Here is a 20,656-nt window from a genome sequence, read left to right on the forward strand (position 1 = left end):
CCCAAAAACTATTTGGTAGGCGTAAAACACTGATAGCCATCTACAGAAGAAGATAAAAATAAAAAATAATAAAATAAATAAATAAATAAATAAAAAGAGACACAGAACATGCGTGGAGAGGACTCAAGGAGAACCTCCCTCAGGAACCTGCTCACTACTAATCATCTAAAACCAGCGATCGCAAGAATAACCCCATGGAGATGCAGATCTTCCCATGATGAAGAGAACCACAGCCATTGATAACAGACTAACAACGGACCTGACCAGTGTTCATAGCTGAGGACAAATCTGGATACCAAAGGCTACCAATGACAGAGAAGACCGACGAAGATAGAGAAACTCCAAGTTGCTGCCTTGACGGAGCCATATTGGCTCCAGGCTCTGTCTGCACTCTCTTGTGCAGTGCAATTCTTTTACTCCCACACCCGGCAGGGGAGGGAGGTGACTGCTTGCTGTCTCCTCTCTTCCCTGCCACACCATTCCTTCCCTCTGGTGGGGCATGGACATGCCTCACTGAATAATTGGGGGGTCACCTATCCTATCGACCCTCTTCTTCCTATTTCAACCCTCAGCCTTCACTCTCCCCTCCCAGCACTTTTTCTTGCACAGTGTATAGCCCTACACGTCCAAATTTAAAATACACCAAAAAAATTTCGCCCAACCTTTTAGGCACTTCAGAAACAAGCCTTCAGCGTCAAACTCCATACTAGCGCTTTAATGTAAGTGAACTAAAATCAACCACGGTCGTTCCAATTTTATTTTAGGTCCTAGCCACTAAAATCCCAGGAAAGTAAGTGGCAGGACCTGCCAGAGTACAATTGACTCAATGGTAACACCCAGCTAGCCTCCACGTGGCGAGGTATGGGCAACGTCTGGTCCCATTAGGGGCCTGGCGGCCAATAAGCCGGATAAACAATGGGCACAACATATAACACTACTCATGACCCACACACTTCTGAATCTCTGGCTTTGACAGGGTACTGTCACCGATACATAGAACATACGCGGAGATGGGAGAAATCCCGGGAGCCGCTAGACCCTCAATATACCTCATACCTCTCATCAACAAGCTATTTTCTCCCACAGGAGTGACACTGAGAGGATGTTTTCTGTTCGTTGCACCATTCTTGATACACCCTTGAAACTGTGGTACGTGAAAAGTTTACGAGAACTGCCGTTTCAGAGATGCTTTGTCCAGCACGTCTTGCACCTACTACCATGCCACATTCTAAGTCCGTTAGATCACTCCTTTTCCCCATTCTTGCTAAGGTTTGTACGTTTAACTGATACTAGAAAAGTTGTTGTCCTGCATTTATATCCACAACTGTGGTTATGTGACTTGCAACGTTGTGGGACAAACCATTTGTGTGCACAGCAGGAGTGTACCTAATAAAGTGGCAGCACAGTGTCTATTCGGGTATACGCCGTATACCCTCCACTGGGGGTGCTGTAACTGGAATTAGACTAATAAGCCTGATATACACAGTATATCATATTCTTGTTTATTTGAGGCGGTCTCCAGGGTTCCCCCTATGTGCCGGGGGATACAAACCACTGCTTTCCTTGCATAGAGTCCACTTTTCGTAACATTCATAGAGTACACCTTTTGCTGATTTTAAGACTACAGCACTATCAAAAACATTAAGAGTGGTGCGGCCGTTGATCATTATTTCGCCCACTCGAGAACACCGCCTCCACCGTAATTGTCCCTTTCCCTGACGTTGGAGGGATGGTACAGTATTCCTCTTGTCTCCAGATGAAATAACGTCTAGAATCTGTTTGTAGACTAAAAGGAGACTCAGCACTAAAAGTCACATGTTCATGACACTAGTTTCAACGAGTTGTGCGGTGATTTGGGGTTAATGGGATTAAGGTATTCTTGTTTATTTGAGGCGGTCTCCAGGGTTTCCCCTATGTGCCGGGGGATAATGGGATACAAACCACTGCTTTCCTTGCATAGAGTCCACTTGAATTGATCCTTCTTAACACAGTCCAGTTGGAAACGTTTTCACCTGTGGCCACAGCAACCGCAAAAGAGAGTTGATGACAGGTCATCATAGGTTTCCGTCTTACTATTAGAATCAGATCGCAGTTTATCTCGTTGACGTAGCCCTCGAGCGACTTTGGCCTGCTCTTCTTGTAATGGTTCCTCTCTCCTGAAACTACTTCCATAGTGCAGAGACGACATTGCGTGACCCAATAAGCCAACGTGCCACCTGCAATTTCCCGGCTTCTAGTCTAGTCGTCCAACGGTCCACCATCTTAATGAATCATCTAAACGACGATGACTTGCCAACTTGGGTGCTGGTGATGTGGCTGTCCCACTGAGCAAGCAAAAAACCGGGAATGAAGAGATGTGGTTGCAACCATTTTTTTTATAGGCATGAATAATTTGCATAATGTGTGGCTCTGTAAGGTGGTAGATAGATTTCTATTCGATTCGGGGAATTTGCATGACAGGATGCCTATCACATGAAATATTCGCCTTCGGTGACACTGTTTACAATAATATATTAATGAAAAATTTTTTATTTTGTTAATTTTGTCGAGCAGAGTGTGATGCAGCCGTGTGATGACTGGTTACCAAGTCGTACCTGCCCACCGAATCGGCATGAAGGCTGTAGACGGTCCTTTGGTTTTTGGCATGATCAATGAAGCAACAAAAGAACTCGAATATTTCAGGTTCTCCGCAGCAACTCGACTACTCTTCGTCTAGTGATACAGCAACACAATCATCCAAAGCAGAATTCTGGTCTGACGAGTGGATGACTTTGACGATCATTCTTTATTGGGACAGTACAACCACAAAACCGTAAATCACAGTTTTAACTTCATTAATCTCAGTTTTCAATGGGCAAGCTACGGAATGTAAAAAGTGAGAAACCACGAAATTGCAACTTCTGAATACACAGAGTATTTATGATCTCACTCATGGTGGGGTTATCAGAATGAGAATGGTGGCAGATGAGTGTTCTCTCTCTCTCTCTCTCTCTTTTTTTTTTAGGAGCATTAGCGACTAAGGCAGTATTTCTCCATGTATACTGTCTGTAAATTGTTTTCTGTGATCGATTTTCTGTTTGCTGGACAAAAACCAAAGTTTCCCGGGAAAAAAAAACCCACCATGCTATCCTCGCGCCTGAGACCGACGAACTCAACACGTTTCACGTTATGAAAAAGGACTATAAAAATTCCTTTCGTCATTGATGGGACTCGAACGTCTTGCATCTAGTGTGGGGAGGACGGCGATTCTTCCAACTGTGCTATCCACGAGAGCTCTTTTTTGTATTTTTTTTTTTAAAGGAGGTCAGAAAGACGCATCCCTTGAATCTAACTTATTCACTCCCCTTTTCAGGGCAAATAAGTGATAAAGAGTTTATCTATCGTACTGCTTCTGACTTCGAGTCTTCTGTGATCAGCAAAATTTCCACCAGAAGCAGTATTCCTTGTGACCTTCAGATTTTTACCAGTCCTTTTCAAGGCTGAAAATGAAGGGTTTATCAATATTTAACATCGCGTTGATTAAATAAGGAGTCTTGTTAATTGGAATATATAACGTCGAAGAGAATTAATTAATAATATGATTATAACATTTAACTTTTAAATGGATAATTTAGAATTGGCGCACTTGAATCTTTCTGGACGGAAACAAATCTTCTACAGAATGTGCAGTTTTTTTATTTTATTTTAACTACAGTATGATGCATCAAGTATCCGTGAAAAGTGACCGCCAGGTGCCGACACATGCCTCTAGTGTCGTCTGCTATATCTGGTGTCGATATGCTATACACAGCCTCAGCAGTTAGAAATATTTCAGATAAAATGTAAGTTGAAAATTGGAGCATTTCTTGAAAGTAATTGTCATAACGATTTTAATATTTATAGGAGTAGTCTTCTTTATACAAAATATTTCTTTGATTTTTAGAATGACATTTTACATAACGTCTTGTTGCATTGCCTTTTGACATGCACTTTAGTTTAATAATGGTAGTAGCTATTAAAAAAAAAAAAAAAGTTAAGCCTCATAATATGCTTCGCTTTGTGCTCTTTGATAACTAGCATCTTCGCAGATGCTAGTTTGATAAACTCTACTCAGGACTTTCGATTCGTTGGACGATAATTGTAAAGTTATTACTCTTTTATCATTTTGCCTTGTGCAAAAATATTTCTGCAAATCTGAAAAGAGGGCGCCTTAAGCAGTTCTATTAGCTGCGCACGACATGTGTTGAAATTGTTTAAAATTAAACGTTCAAAATTAAATGTTGAAAAGAAATGACAACGTACCTCTTGCGAAAGAAGGACGATCCAAAGACGGGAAAGGATTGTGAGGCTGACCAAATTTTGACAACCTTGAAAGGAAAACAATTTTATTATTATTTATATTATTTTTTAAGTTTATAATGTAAGCGTGAGCCGTACACATGACTCTGTTTCTATGTTCATAATATGCATTTATGTAATATTGTCATATACTATGTCGCTGAACTGAGATTATTCCTTAAAATGTCACTCTCCTTGTGTATTAGTCATGTGACTGTTTATGTATTCTTTGACTATTTATTTATATTCACTCATATAACGTATTCTTAATAATTCATTAAAGTAAGATAATATTTTACAATGTCTATTGAACTGAGACAATCTCTTAAATGTTACCCTCCTTGTATATTAGCAAGAAGGGTAATATCCATAGCAACTGTGTTTATATATATATATCTTTGTATGCCGTTTCCGGGGTAACGTGTACACCTTAGTCTGATTTAAATTAAAAAAAAAAAAAAAAAAAAAAGTAAGGTAAACTTACTCGTGCGTGTTTGGCATTGAGCAAACTGGTTGATAAACAATATATTACTCGTGTTCCTGTGCACTTCACATCAGACAAACAATTTTATATAAATTCATTTATAGAGTTTTTTTTTTTACGCTGTAATTTAAGTATTAAGCAACATCGTTTGGTTTTAAGTAAAATTTAAAAAGAATCAGCACTAGAAAAATTAACCAGTAAGAGCAATGCATTTAATTTATTTATGAAAATACAGTGGAACGCCGATTATCCGAACTTGAATCATTCGAACAAATAAAAGAACTGATAGATACTGTTACCTATGTATGCAGTGGCGGATCCAGAAAAAAAAAAAAAAAAAAAAAAAAAAAATGACAGGAGGGGCACATTTTGTGCACTAGAATGGCGATCACGTTAGCATCAGTGTTGCCAACTCTAGCAGTTTAAAATAGTTGAGCCACAATGCAAGAATAGATAAAATCCTACGTTAACAACGGGGGGGGGGGGGGGTTGGTTTTTAGGAGCATTAGCAACTAAGGCCATATTGCTCCGGTTGACCTTTCCGCATCCTCCGTATTTGGTGGTGACGGGCTCGAACCCCGGTCTAATCAAGAAACGTGTGCTGCGCACTGCTGCTCCTTCCCACCTGGCTACGGAGGCGCCTGGGGGGGGGGGATTTGTAGCTAAAGGGAATTTAAACGATTGAAGCATAGTTTCCGAAAAACGACGGGGGGGTTACGTTTCCCGGTGCCCCTACCCTGAATCCGCCACTACATGTATGCTATGTATTAGTTAGTTTGAAAAACAGTTTACTCTTGTCGCATCATATTTTAATGATTAAAATAAATTTAAAAAAGGTAATATGAAGCCTGTGTTTGCTTTCGTTTAGCAAATAGCACGTGGCTCTTTTTGAGTATACAGTGCTCAAAAAAAAACTGTTTTTGAGTACTGTAGTATACTAAATCGGTTTTTCAGCATGAGCTGCTATACCGTAAATTATTCATAGCAACTGTGTTTATATAAATAAAAGAATATAAAAGAATTGCTGTTTGTATGAAATTCTGTTTATATGAAATTTTGAGGGAGAAATTGTGCACGTAAGAATTTTACAATAGCATAGTATTCCTGTATTATCTTGCAATTACGAATGCATTACGTCGTCCATGGTGTACAAAAAATGTCTACGAAACGTAACTGTTTAGTATTTTGTCAATGGCGAAACTGATATCACAGAAAAATTGAAGATGTTAGTTGATAGTACTATGAATGTTGAGCAGAAAAAATTAATTGGAATAAAAAAAAAAAAAAAAACTCAATTGATTATCAAACCAATCGACATCCTGCTGTATGTATTATTTAAAATGTACTATCTTAATTATGCTTCGGCACAGGCAATTTCTTAATAGGAGTATTTTTACGGTGTGAGATAAGCACTGCGAAAGGAAAAATAAGAGTAGGAGTGTGTTATAGGCCTAATGACTTGAATGAGTACAATGAACAATTGTACAGAGAAATAGAGTGGGCCAGTAAATCTGAATGTCTTATAATGGGGGATTTTAACTTCCCAGATATTGACTGGAACTTGTGGGTTGGTCACTCACACACTAGTCAGACTTTTGTGGATTTATTGGATGATTGTTTTCTGCAGCAGCACATTCGAGAGGCAACCAGAGAAAGTAACACTCTTGATCTGGTTATCAGCAGTGATCATTCGTGTATTAAGAATTTGCAGATAAAGGAACCACTAGGTGGCAGTGATCACAGTGTGCTGAAGTGGGATTTACTCAAAGAGGTAACTACAGTCAGGGGTAAAGGAAAGGGTTTTTGCTTCCGTAAAGGGGAGTACAGTGGTCTCAGACAGTTTTTAAGTTCTGTACAGTGGGATCAACTGACGATGTTACAAACAGTAAATTCTAAGTGGGAAGCATTCAAAGAATTAATCGTGAAAGCTACTAGACTTTATATACCGATTAAGAAATATCGTTCAAGGTTTAGGCCTAAATGGTTATCAAATGAACTAATGAGACTCGTGACAGAGAAGAAAAATGCATGGGATGCATATAAATTATCAGGTGACGCAGAAGCCTGTGGCAGATATAAGCTAGTCTGTAATCAGGTCACAAAGGAGGTTCGGCAGGCGAAGGCGGATTACGAGAAATCTTTGGCAAAAGATGCTAAGAAAAACAGCAAGGATTTCTTTACTTATATAAACTCTAAAAGGAAGGGGATGAATATGATTGGTCCACTTGACATCGATGGTTCGACTGTTGATGATCCTGCTCAGATAGCAAACAAACTGAATGAGTATTTTGCATCTACATTCACACGTGAGGAATTATTACAATTTGAAAATGGAAGAAGGTTATCAAATTGTAGCAGTGTGCTTAATGATTTTGTAATAACTGAGAGCAAAGTGGAGGAGAAATTGTTGAAGTTAAACATAAGAAAGGCACCTGGGGTGGATGGGATCTATCCAGTTATTTTAAAGGAGGCGGCAAAGCAACTAAGCAAACCCTTAGCCATAATTATGAGAGCATCCTTGGACTCAGGGGAGGTTCCCACGGACTGGAGATGTGCAAATGTGTCCCCAATTCACAAAGGTGGATCGAAGGGTGACACGAGTAATTACAGACCAGTTAGTTTAACTTCTGTTCCGGGTAAAATAATGGAGTCGCTGGTTAAAGATGCATTGCAGGATCATCTAGACAAGACTGCAGCAATAATTCAAACACAGCATGGGTTTGTTAAGGGAAAGTCTTGTCTGACAAATTTGATTGGTTATTATGATGTGGTCACAAAGGAACTGGATGCAAAAAATAATTTTGATATCATATACTTGGATTTCAGGAAAGCTTTTGACACTGTTGCGCATGAAAGACTACTGTACAAATTGGAGCAGAATGGTATTAAGGGTAAGTTGCTACAATGGATAAAAGGATGGTTAAGTGGGAGAAGACAGAGGGTGGTAATCAATGGGTGCTGCTCTTCGTGGACTAATGTTATTAGTGGAGTCCCACAGGGTTCGGTGTTGGGTCCACTGTTGTTTTGTGTATTTATCAATGATATTGATGAAGGTATATCAGGCTTAATGTCGAAGTTTGCAGATGACACAAAGGTTGGCAGGGTTGTTAATGACAGTAATGGCAGTGTGCTACTGCAACAGGATCTAGATAATTTGGGCAGATGGGCTAAGAAGTGGCAACTGAAGTTCAACCTTGACAAATGCAAAGTACTGCATATGGGTAGAAGTAACCCCAGAGAAACGTACCAACTGTGTGGTACTACACTTAAGGTGGTAGAAAATGAAGACCTGGGAGTAATTGTGCAGTCAGATATGAAGTTTTCTGAGCAGTGCAGACAGGCTGCTAGGGCGGGTCATGGGGTTTTGTCAATGATATATAGGAATTTTGCTAGCAGGGAAAAGGAGGTGATTGTCCCTCTGTATAAGGCAATGGTCAGGCCACGCCTTGAGTACTGCGTACAGGTCTGGAGGCCTCATTTTAGGAAGGATGTAGATTTGCTTGAGCGTGTACAGAGAAGAGCAACACGATTGGTGAGGGGAATGAAGGGATTCTCTTACCAAGAGAGGCTTAAGTTCTGCAAATTGCAGTGGCTGGAGACTAGGCACCTGCGCGGTGATCTGATTGAGGTCTATAAGGCCTTAATGGGTTGAGCACGCTGAATTCTGATGGGATCCTTCCACTTGTTCAGATTACCAACCTACGGGGACATAAGTTCAAATTAAGAAAGGACAGATGTAGAATAGATGTGCGGAAATTTGCCTTTAGCCAGCGGGTGGTTAATTGCTGGAACAAACTTCCATCTGTCGTTGTGGAAGTTGATAGGTTAAATAAATTTAAGGAGAAACTGGACAGGCATTTGGAGGGAATGGTGTGATTTTTTTTTTTTTTTTTTTGGCTGATGCTGCATAAGCTCCTACACTTGCTTTCTTGCGTCATGTGCCACTACTACTACTACTACGTTAAAATTCCTTCAATATCCAAGAAATTGAAAATAATTAGTTAAGAATCATTTCATTGGTTCGCTTCTTGTAATTTTCGCCACCCAAACACCAAAATTTAAAGTTTACTACTTAGTATGCATTTGTGTACAGGAATCATTATAAATAGTTGAAGATTTTTAAAAAATATCACAGAACTAAAAACTTTAAAACAGATTGCTAAATCAATTTTCAAAATTGTCTTAAAATTAATCGTTCAAATAAAAAAAATCCCTTTAAGTAGTTGTGTTATGCAAAGCACATACTGTACTGTATACGTAACAACGTCTTGCGTCACCGGGGGGGGGGGGAGGGTCTCTCCCATCTCCGTAACAAAGAGGGAGTGGGCCCGGGTTTGTTGTTGTTTGTTTGTTGGTTTTTAGGAGCATTAGGCCATATTTCTCCGGGAATATGCAGTGGTCATTCCCTGACCTTTCCGCAGCCTCCGTATTTGGTGGTGACTGGCTCGAACCCCGGTCTAATCAAGGAGCGCGTGCTACGCACTGCTGCTCCTTCCCACCTGGCTACGGAGGCGCCCTATGGGCCCGGGTGATATGGCCCAGATACATAGTGTTCGGGTTGGGACGCCACCGGTGGTTTCCCACAACTGCGCCATCGTGTCAGTGTGGTGTATACAAAACTGTGTAAATGTCAGAAGTGTCTGTATTGCGTTGTTTTGTGTAGTGTTGGGTTACGTTGTTGTTCTGGCTTTCGGCCCCAGGGCCCATATTGGGACTATTTTGTCTGCTACCACTACAGGATAGTAAGCCAGGCGTCACTAATCAGTTTTTAACGGGGTTCGTATGAGAAAAAAATAAAAATAAGTGTGTGTGTTTGGGGTCAAACGGCACCAGGGGTTTCCCCCATCTCCGCGTAGTTTACATTGTCGTGTGATACAGTACGCTGTAAAGGCCAGAGATTTAAAAGTGTATGGATATTGTACATGAGTAGTGTTGTGTACCATTGTTCTTCTGCCCATTTAGCCGCCAGGCCTCTGCTGAGGCCAGACGTTGCCCACACTTTGCCCCGTGGAGGCAGACCAGGTACACCAATATTTTAAATAAGTACTCTGGCAGGTCCTGCCACCTAGTTTCCTGAGATTTCAGTGGCAAGGACCTAAAAAATAAATAAATAAATAAAATAAAATAAAATAAAATAAATAAAAATAATTAAGTAAAAAAAATAAAAAATTTGAGAGGTTATCGCGTGGTGGTTGTGCTAGAATTGTGAGGCCGAAAATTGTGGGCGAATCAAATTTGGCTGTAATTAAGTTTGGATGTGTGGGGCTTTCGCTTGCGTGCAGGTAGAGTGGGAAGGAGACTGAAGGCTGGGGGGGCGACAGACAGAAGAATGGAGTCGATAGGGAGGGTGACTCCAAGATTTGGTGGGGCATGCCCATGCCCCACCAGAAGGAAAAGTGTGGGTGGCAAGGAGGGAAGGAGACAGAGGGACCATCACCTCCCCCCTGGCCAGGGAAAGGGAAGAAAAGTGGACCAGGCAAGGGCGCCAGGTCAGATCGCCAATAAGGCTAGTGTGCAGAGAGGCTCTGCAGTTTCTTCAGTCGGTGGAATGTCATTTTTGGGACATTGTCCCATCCGAGGTTTACAAAGTCCAGTTTATTTTGTAGCCATTCATTGGTTAAGATCCCATCCGAGGTTATTTAGTCCAGTCAGCTTGGATGTGCATTTGCGATTTCATTTTGTTCCTTCTGTTACGAAGTCGGATCCCTGCGGGTTTGATTTGTTCTGGTGGTCCTTAGTGGTGTCGATTTTTTTTTCAGATTATGGGCAGCTTTGATGGTTACTTGCATTCTCTTCATTGCAGTGGTTGCGGCTGGGGGAAGGTCCGTCTTCTGCTGAAGAGGCCCTGAGCGAATTTTGTTAGCGCTTTGTAGCTGTCTTCTTCTAGGATGAGGTGTTCCTGGTTTTGCAGTGTGAATCGAATTTCAGTGATGAGCCGGCAGCGTAGATCTTGATACAGGTGACAGTGATACATGAGGTGTTCCCATGTTTCTGTTTGGCCACAGTGGCAGAGAGGAGTGTCACTGAGTCGGAAGCCTGACAACTTGTGTCTGAATGCACCGTGTCCGGTGAGTAGGTATGTGACCAGGAGTCCTGGAGACAGCCAGTGGGGATATTTTGGATATACCGTCTGAAATGTCGGCACGAATTTCCGGGTGATTTCACCTTTGATTGAATTTTCCCAGCGGGTTTGCCAGGTCTGTTGGAGATGCAGTGTGAGTCGCTTCTTTTCCATTTTAGGGTCATTGGCTAAGTCAATCGTATAGTTCAGGCAGGTGGACGTTTTTCCTTTGCTGAGGTGGTGTAGGATTCCTCGACGAACGATCTCCAGGTCCAGGGGGAGGGCACCCATAAGGACCTGCAGTGCGTGAGTACTCACCGTCCTGCAGGCACTGGAGATCGTTAGCAGGGTATATCTTTGTATCGTCTCTAGTTTTCTCCTGTTGACCGCGGTGGTCGCTTTGTGGTACCAGACTCCGGAGGCATATGAAATGGCTGGCAGGAATACTGTCGTATAGAAGAGGGCGAGGGTCCTTTTCCTCAAGCCCCAGTCCTTACGGGTGACTCTTGCAAAGAGTGCAGAATAGTTTCTGATTTTATTCCTGATGTATGTCAGATGTGGTGTGAAGGATAGATTCCTATCGAGCATGACTCCCAAATGTTTTAATTCCGTTGCGAGTTTGACGGTTTTCCCCTGGACTTTGATTTGGGGAGGCCTCCTAATATCTAGGTTCCCCCTGAGTAGGACTGAACATGTCTTGGTTGGAGAAATTGTGAGTTTGTTGTTGTCAGCCCAGTCTTGCAGGATAGTGACTGCTCTATTTGCGGAGTTCTCTAATTGTGCTCTGGAGTCCTCAGCAAGCATCAGAATAAGATCGTCTGCATAAGCCTGGGATGTGACGTTTCCAAGGTTGAGATTTAGGAAGCCGTCTAGGACGACATTCCAAAGAACAGGGCCCAGAACGGAACCCTGTGGGCATCCTCTGTGTATCAACCGTGATACGGAGCAATACGGAGTAGTGACTGTGACTGATCTATCTGAGAGGTATGTACTGATGCATTTGTATAGATTTGCTGGCAGGTTAGCCTCCAGGAGCCTGCCGAGGACACTCGGCCACCAGAGAGTGTCAAACGCCCCAGCAAAATCTATTGCGATGACGAGGAAGTACTTTCGGTTGGTTGTAAGTGTGTATATATCGGGGTACGTACTAAAAATATCTTATCGCGGATAAATAAGTCTACATTTATCTTGAAATTAAAATAAAATTAATAAATCGCCTAATAAATATTAGGTGATATTTTTATTTATTTGTGTAATTACTATAAATACAGGTAGCACTAAATTGCAGAACGGTAATTCCTTTAACTATTAAGTCGTGCTTTCTGATTGCTTAAGGCCATCAGTTAATTCTCGTAATGTTCGTTATATGGAAATATTCTTCGTTCTACAGAAACAATTTTAAATATAATTACCAAGAGAAATTCAAAAAGAATCGCTAAATAGAAAAAATTGCTATAAAGGAGTTCGTTAAACAGAGTCCGACTGTATATTTAAATTAATGATTTAGGTTCAATTTACCTTGTGGTCAGCAAAAAAAAAAAAAAAAAATTCGTAGACTGCTAATTGGTGACGCCTAGAATCTGGTATTCGTTGGCTAGCTCTTTTGTCTATTCTATTACTGAATCTTACATAGGGCGCGAGGATTTTTCCTATTCCTTTAGGTAGTCAAGGTGCCGCCTTCAAGGATGTAGAGATTTGTGCTGTCGTTCATACGACGATTCCCTAAAGACTACCGCCACGATGGTGGCCCTATTCCTTGATGTTACAGGGGTAACAGTGTATTCTTAGCTCCAGAGACAGCATTAGCATTGTCAACACGAAGTCAGACGGTACTTTTTTTGGGAGGTAGTAAGACAAACCATAGGCCATCTCGCATGGATCTATTTTCCTAAAACCATCTCTAATACAATTTTCTCTGAAAATGGTGGCCACTGAGTGCTCGAAAGAGCAGGAGCGGATTAAGGTCGGTTGAGGCCCCGGGCGCAGAAGAAAATATTGGGCCCCTTAAAAAAAAAAGAGAGAGAGACAGGGAAAATAAAAATACTGTATATGTTAACCATTTTTTAAATAAATAAAAATGTACTATTAATGTTTTATTTCCAATAAAATTTGAAAATAATATATGTATAATATAATTAATAATCAAAGTTTTGAACTAATATGTTCAACTAATTTGTTGGGATTTTGCGTGGGCCCTTCAGAAGTCGGGGCCCAGGGCGCGCGCCCGCCGTTAAATCCGCCTCTGCGAAAGAGACTTTCTGGTGTTATCTCCTTATTGCATCTCGATGCTAATCGGACCATACACACTTAAGCGAGTTTGACACACACTTGCTTGCAGGGGTGGAGGAGAGGGCATATGCCCCCCTTAACCAAAAATTTGAAATTAAAAAAAAAAAAAAAAACGCAGGAGGAGTTCTAAAGAAAAACTCAAAAGCCTGGTCGCCATGCCCCCCCTCCCCCCTTTACGATGATACCTGGATACGCCACTGCTTGCTTGTAAGTTTCGCTGCGTAACACTACATTTCAGGCATGTTCGATCTCTTAAATTGAATTTTTTTGTTTTCATTATTTACAAAAGTGAAATGTATCCGTCTTATTACCATTTAATTACTCGACGGTTGAGGGAAGCTTCCCTGGAAGTTTCCCTCAACCGTCAAATTCATGACAAACCAGTCCATCATACATGGTCGACCAGCTTTCTCCAGTTAAAAACAAACTTTGATAAACTTACCCCTTAGTTTAAAGCCGTATACTGGTGTAACATTTGGATTTTCACTCGAAAAATCATATTATCATATTCAAATTTCATATAAAGATTTATGCAAGGGTTTAAAAAAAATAGATGCAACTTAACTTTTGGACACTATCGTATATTAGTATTTGATGGAGTGAGACTGCAGAAGCATGCAATAAACAAATGGAATCTTATATACCCTATCGTATACAGCATATTCAACACGTATCCTGCTCACTTTTTTTTTATGATTTGCCAAAAAAAAAAAAAATATATATATATATATATACATATATATACTTACTTTGCATCAAAAACATCCGACTCATCTTTTATACAAGGGCATCAGGAACACCTGCAAGAAGAGAACACCATGCAATTAATAACACTTTTCTCATAATAATTAGTGGTATATATTCAAGTTATGAATTCAGACTGTTATAATCCAAAGTGATAGAGTAAAGAACCTTTGCCCTTCGCTCCGTCCTATTTTTCTCTCATATACATATTTTTTTTAAATTTAATTTATTAAGTAATATTACTTCACTACTTTTAAGTGCAAATCATAAACAGGAATAAGACAGACGGCGATACAAACATTTATACCTTTTCTTAATTAACTTGGTTTCCTAAAGGTAATGGAGAGCAAATGGTATTTCTTTCAGAACTGAATCTCAGATAAAATAATATAAGTCTACATTTATTCATAAGATCACTAAATGGATATGCACACACGACACGAGTGAGCGTCCGCGTGAGTGTAATTACTCGCACTTAGCAGACACGAAACTGGTTAGACTTTGTATTATTGTCTGTTCTTGTTTTTTCATAAGCAGGTGACCATAATTACCAGTGAGAAAACAGCTGGATATGTTAGTCTTGATCGCCAGTTATGTGTGAACAATTTCTTTTCTACTTCCTGTTGTTTATATAATGCTTAGACTAGCTGGCTCAAAAATGAAAGTGCAGTATCTAGCGCCCCCTGACTTCCCAAATAACAATTCTTCTTACTACGGTCTTCACACTCCACCATCGACCTGTCAACACGGACCACATCAACATCCTCGTTATGCTATTGTGCTCTTGAATGATGTTTTGGAGGTTATTTATTTTATTATTATTTTTTTTTTTTTTTTTTTGTTGGCTAAGTTGCCAATTTGTAACTTGCGCATATATTTCTGGTCCATTTGGAAGTACAGCAGACTCTCGATTTACCGGGATCGGATTAACCGGGACACTTCAAATTTCCAAATTAAATAAAAACAACCAGAAATCATAAAATTCAAGTAGTAAATAGAATAGGTATAAACAGATATTTTGCAAGTCGTAAATAAGCGGACAAGAAGCGACGTTGTAAGTCGTCATTAGGAGATTAGTGTGCCTGTTATCTTGCAACCCCCGCTGTCTTCACACCCGCCGCTCAAAAAAAAAAAGTTTAATTTGATATTGTGTCGCGTCGATTGTTGTGTGCAGCGCAAAAGGACAAATTTTGTTTCGTTATGCATGTCAGAATTTTTTTATAGTAATTTTTTATTTATTTTTTTGTTTAGAAACCGCGAAAATGATGTGCCAACGTAAGAGTTGTGCTTGAAAATATTCAAAAGTTGAAACGGTGCATCCATTAAATCTCTAAAGAACCGTTATAATGTTGGTGACCAAACCATACGAGACATTGTAAAAAATAAAGGGAAGCATCGTATTGGACAGCGAGTAGCGCGTGTTAAGTTCTTTATCTGTCGCCATACTTTTTACGTAGGTTGCTGAACATATTTCGATTCAGCAAGTCCCAGACTTACGTAGATTCGGACTTGTATTACGTTTTTATATGACTGAAGATTTCAAGTGAAGGGAACACGCATTTCATCATAATGTAACAACTCAAAGAATTCCAGCTATCGGAATATCTCAAATGCAATAAGATCGAGTTTAATACCCGTTTATAATTAGATGCACTAACAGAAAAGTCCAGTAACTCGGAAAGTGCAATTTTTTTTTTTTTTTTTTAAATGGCAGTGACCTCTAGAAATGCTTTAGTAGTATATTAAACGTTCGAAATGCCAATTTAGTAAAATGGTGAACTCGCGTGGGGTGATAATAGTGAGTTTTCACCTAACTCCTGTGAAGTTCTTTTCAGAAAATTTCGTTTTAAACGTTATCATGGTGCCCACTAAAGTGACAGCGGTACTAGTAAATCTATCAAGAAAAGGAAGGCGATCGAGTTGGATCAGAAAATTAAAATAATAAGAATGTATGAAAATTGCCAAACATTAACAAGTATAGCGCGGAATTCATATTTGTCAGTGGCAACGGTGAACACAAAGAAGAAAGACAGAATACGAGAAGCGGTCGGTACCAATGGTGGCGCCTCCGTAGCCAGGTGGGAAGGAGCAGCAATGCGCAGCACACGCTTCTTGATTAGACAGGGGTTCGAGCCCGTCACCACCAAATACGGAGGATGCGGAAAGGTCAAGGAATGACCACCGCATATCCCGGAGCAATATGGCCTTAGTTTCTAATGCTCCTAAAAACCAACCAAAACAAACGGTACCAATGAAGGTCAACTATAATATTAACCAAGGCTACGAAATACATACCAATTTTTACAGTACAATAACATGCGTTTTTAATTGAATTTATTAAAAATATAACTATTTTTCTTCATTCTTCCGAGGATATTATGTGGGTTTTGTACTTTTGGCATATCAGGGATATAGTAGCAATATTTTTATTAGTCATTCCAAATCTCGCCTTACGTAAGAAGTCCCGGAACGTATCTCTTACGTATGTCGGGGACTTGCTGTACTTTGGATTAACCGGGAAATCGATTATCCGGGAATATATTTTTTTACCATCCATCCCGGAAAATCGAGAGTCTACTGTATCTATTTCTTTTCAGTTTATTATCCTCCTCATGGAGGATAATAAACTAAGATGAATGGGATGAAATTCTTTCTTTTTTTGACCATGCTTTCAGAATCTTGTACCCTGCAAATTTTATTGTAGCTGGTGATTTTATTGCCACATCCGTGACTTGGTTCTGTTCTTTTTCCAACCCTCGTGGTTGTCTTCTTGAAGATTTTATCCTGCAGCACCGACTTAATGTACTTAACAAATCCGATCTACTTTTTCTTCTTCTACTGGTCAATACAATATTGATTTAACGCTCTGTTCTTCCTCTCTGTTTTAAACAAAATCTGTTCTTGGACAGTTTGTGTTGATTGGACTGCTTCTGATCATTGCACAATTTTCTTTTAGATTCAACCTGTTCCTTTCATTTCTTCCCGGCATACTTCCACCTCCTCTCGCTTTTCCTTCGAAATGCCAATTGGCAGAAATTTTCTAATATTTCGATTTCTGAATTTTCTTGTTTTTCTGAAAATATGCCTCCAGATGACACTGCTAATTTTGTTTACAATATTTTCCTCAAAGCTGCTACTCACTCTACTAATAGGAAATCTAAATAAATCGGTCAACTACTGAGTGCCGGGCACTCAGGATGAAGGGTTCGTAGTCACGAATGATCGTTAGTGTAGTATCTCAAATAGAGAGCTTTATCGTAACTGAAAAAAAAAAAAAAAAAAAAAAAAAAAAAAAAAAAAAAAAGCGTTTATAGTACCCCGGCTTGGCCTAAAACTGAGGAACTAGTTGTGAATGACAAGAGTGGGAGAAGCGATTAAAGTCTTGGGGGAGAAGCGACTGGCAGGTGAGGGCCCTGCAAGACTCCGCGAAGGCGCCTCCCCACCACCGTCGCCTCAACACTGGCTCTGAGTACCTTTTTGCGATGACAACTCCAGCTTTGAAAATTGTTAAAAAATACTTATTTTTCAGTTGATTGTACTTCTCGTCGCAAAGTTTATAAATGACCTTTATAGAATTATTAACTATTTAGCAACCTTTTTGTCACCAAAAGGACTTAATTAGTACACAGAAGCGCGCTATCGAAGTGCAATAAAAATTGTTTTTTTTTAATTTTAACACAAAGTAAATTATAGATTTCAATCGAAATAGTTTTCCCTTGATAAGAATCGAACACATGGCTAATGTGATTTTTAAATTTTTAGCTCCATTAGCAACGGAAATAGAGGGGGATAACGAAAATTACTCACATTTTCGGTTATGGCGCCGCCATTTTTTATTTTAAAATTATATTTTTAAACCTACTTCGTTGAGCTCTTTCCAACGGTGTATAATAAGCTATAGGTTGTCGACAATTTTTTTGTCCTCCACATTTTACCCCCCCCCCATTTCTCAGACAAATTTTTGCCAGCAATTTTTGCCACCCATGCAAAATTAAGTCTATAGGTTGAGTGGTTCCAGAAATACAATTGTGAAAAACGGACGGACGGACAGACAGACAACCGAGTGACATTATAAGGATCATTCGTTAGACTACGGACTCTAAAAACGTGTAACCACTCCTTGGTGGAACAGAATTGACAATCTTGCGTCGTGAAGTTTTTCGTGCCCGAAAAAATTATCAACGGCATAGACGTTCTTGGTTAGTTGATGATGTCAACCTACTCCAAGCAATCTATATTGGGGAAAATGATCAATATGTCAAACTCATTGCTAAATTCAAATTTGACACCTGGAAGAAATTTGTTCATCATGTTGGTAATCAAACTCCCTGGAACATTGTTTACAAAAATTAATAGAAACAAGCTACATGCACCTATTATCTATAACACTGTTATAAGTAATAACAGCGAATCTCTTTCTTGGACAGATACTGTAAATTTGGTCAGTATGGGCTTGGCACACCCAGGGTCCTGAGCTGGATACTGACACACACACACACTTTTTTTTTTTTTTTTTTTTTGGCCGGTGCACTATAAGCCTCAGGCTTCCTTGCACCATATGGCTAATAATAATAATACAATTTCAGAATTTACACGAATTGAATTTACAGTATCTGTTCTCTAGCAGCTCTTACCTGATGTCTACTTTTAGATTTGCCCTATCATACAGATATTCGATCACTTAATCTTAATTACTTTACTTCCTCGGTTGCTGTTCCTTTTACCCCTGTTGAATTATCTGCCATCGCTCGGATTAAACCTAATCGGTGTCCTGGCGAAGATCTTGTCGAAGGGGAGTTCTTAATAAAACTTCACTCCTGCTGTCCAAATGTTCTTCTAAATTTATATAATGAATGTCTACAATGGTCTGTCTTCCCAAATTCCTGGTAAATCTGCCATCTTAAGAATCCTGTTGAAACCTTGCAAGTCTCCTAATCTTTCCCGGTCTTACAGACCTATCGCTTTATCTAATTTTGGTAAGATCCTAGAAAGTTTGATCTCATATAGAATCCTGGCTTTACTTTGCTAGAATAACATACAGTTATTCTAGTAATTAATATAAAAATAAATAAATTTTCTGTTTATACTCCGGGACGACCAAACAGTCAGAGGAATTAACAAGATAGACAGAATACAAGAAACAGCACCGTATTCAGCAGTCACGGGCTTGAACTCCGGTCACTCAAGGCACGTGTACTTATGCATCCGCGCGCCTGACCAGGCTCTGGAGTTGGTGTTGAAGATGACCTTGTTACTCTTCTGAATTTCATTAATCAGTCGTCTTCTAAATACGTCATGGCAATTTTTATCGACTGAGGGGGCCTTTGACTCTTGTGGGAGAGTGCCCTCGAACGTCTTAGAACTCTAAACTGCCCTGCAAACTATACAATCTTATTAGAAATTATTTTTCAGATAGATCTGTTAAGGTTATAAGTTATTTTCACACAGTTTCTCTGAAAGTATTACGTGGATGTCCGCAAGGGTCTATTCTTGGAATGTTTTGGAATCTTGTTCTCAACCAATGGTTGCTAAAGGTTTTCCTAAATTATTGATCACTTGCATACTTAAAATTATCCGCATACGCGGATGATTTTTTTTACGTATTAGTTCATATTTTAATTATGCGTTAATTTTTATTAATTAGAGTGAATGTCTTTCGTGAGTGTTAGCCTCCCTCTTCCCCTAGGTTTTTGGCGCCATATTTTTTGGGCTACCCGCTGATTAGAAGTTAAAAATTCTAATACAAAATTTAATTTTTAACTTGCCAATGTTTGACATTTCATAGCGAATTAAATATGCAATGGTTTAGTTGCTTTGGATCACTTAAATGTGAATTTCATAATACGTTCCAAATCGGAAGATGCCCACTTACCTAAAGTGATTATATCCGACTAGCACACTGTATATAATCACTGTCCTCCTCACACTGGGTGGAAAAAGCTCAAGTTCAAATTTTTCATGGGCTTTTTTCACGTGTCTGAAAAAGTCTCAGGCGACGGTCGCATGGTTTTTTTTCTCCTGGAAACTGGAGTTTTTCGCCCAACAAATAGGTAAAACGATCACAAATACATACGCGCAATTCAGAGACACAATACTGTATACTGAATCTCATAGCCTTAGTTGCTTTGGCGCGTAATCCACATTCCATTATATTCTAAAATTTTGTTTCGCACAAGCACCAAAATGAAATCTCAAGTATAACAAAACTTTTAAAACCTAGCTGAAAGAACAACGAAAGTAATAAGAACTCGAAGGTATAGTTCGAAGACAATAAGAAACCAGAATCATCAACCTACCATTCGGCATCTCTGCATCAGATTACTGTGTATCTAATATCTCTGGATCACTGTAATGTGAAATTCATACATCTTTGAATCACTTAAATGTGAATTTCATATGTTGAAAATCAGATGTCCACTTACCTGAAGAAACCATTGCGTTTGTTCCAAATGATTTGTCTTTTGCTCATAAATCGGAAGATTTCGAAAACTCGTTTAGTTTTCAGAACCGCTTGGTAGTCCTTTGAAGGCCCCAAATGAGAGCTGCAACTCGACAACCACGCAAATTGCAACGGTCGAAAGTTGTTCAATTATTGCAAGTCACGTGACAGCATCTCACGCATCGATACAATGCGATGTGCATTACAAAGCGACTCCAGGGCAAGATAAAAAGGCTCTCGGTGTGCGGCTGATTCTACACTGCATATCATCATTGCTCACAGGAGAACGGACACTGCATCACACACAAGCGCATTAAACAGG

General features: G+C 39.7%; 1 protein-coding gene across 2 annotated transcripts in view; it reads right to left on the bottom strand.

Moving 5' to 3' along the window:
- Positions 1–20,425, bottom strand: part of LOC150076242 (uncharacterized) — a 53,352-nt gene extending 32,927 nt beyond the window's left edge. Inside the window, exons 1-3 of one of the 2 annotated variants that reach the window (XM_090387608.1) lie at positions 20,318–20,425; positions 13,901–13,951; positions 4,282–4,346 (exon numbers count right to left, since the gene is read on the bottom strand). In XM_090387608.1, the coding sequence (XP_090243734.1) occupies positions 4,282–4,346; positions 13,901–13,925 (90 nt within the window). In that variant the 5' untranslated portion in view covers positions 13,926–13,951; positions 20,318–20,425. Of the gene's footprint in view, positions 1–4,281; positions 4,347–13,900; positions 13,952–14,202; positions 14,241–20,317 lie in introns of those variants that run through there. The other variant, XM_090387609.1, reaches the window with a different exon arrangement.
- Positions 20,426–20,656: the final 231 nt, after the last annotated feature.

This window comes from Mastigoproctus giganteus, chromosome 13 (assembly GCF_048544385.1).
Source record: "Mastigoproctus giganteus isolate SK-2022 chromosome 13, ASM4854438v1, whole genome shotgun sequence".
Lineage (NCBI taxonomy): Eukaryota > Metazoa > Arthropoda > Arachnida > Uropygi > Thelyphonidae > Mastigoproctus > Mastigoproctus giganteus.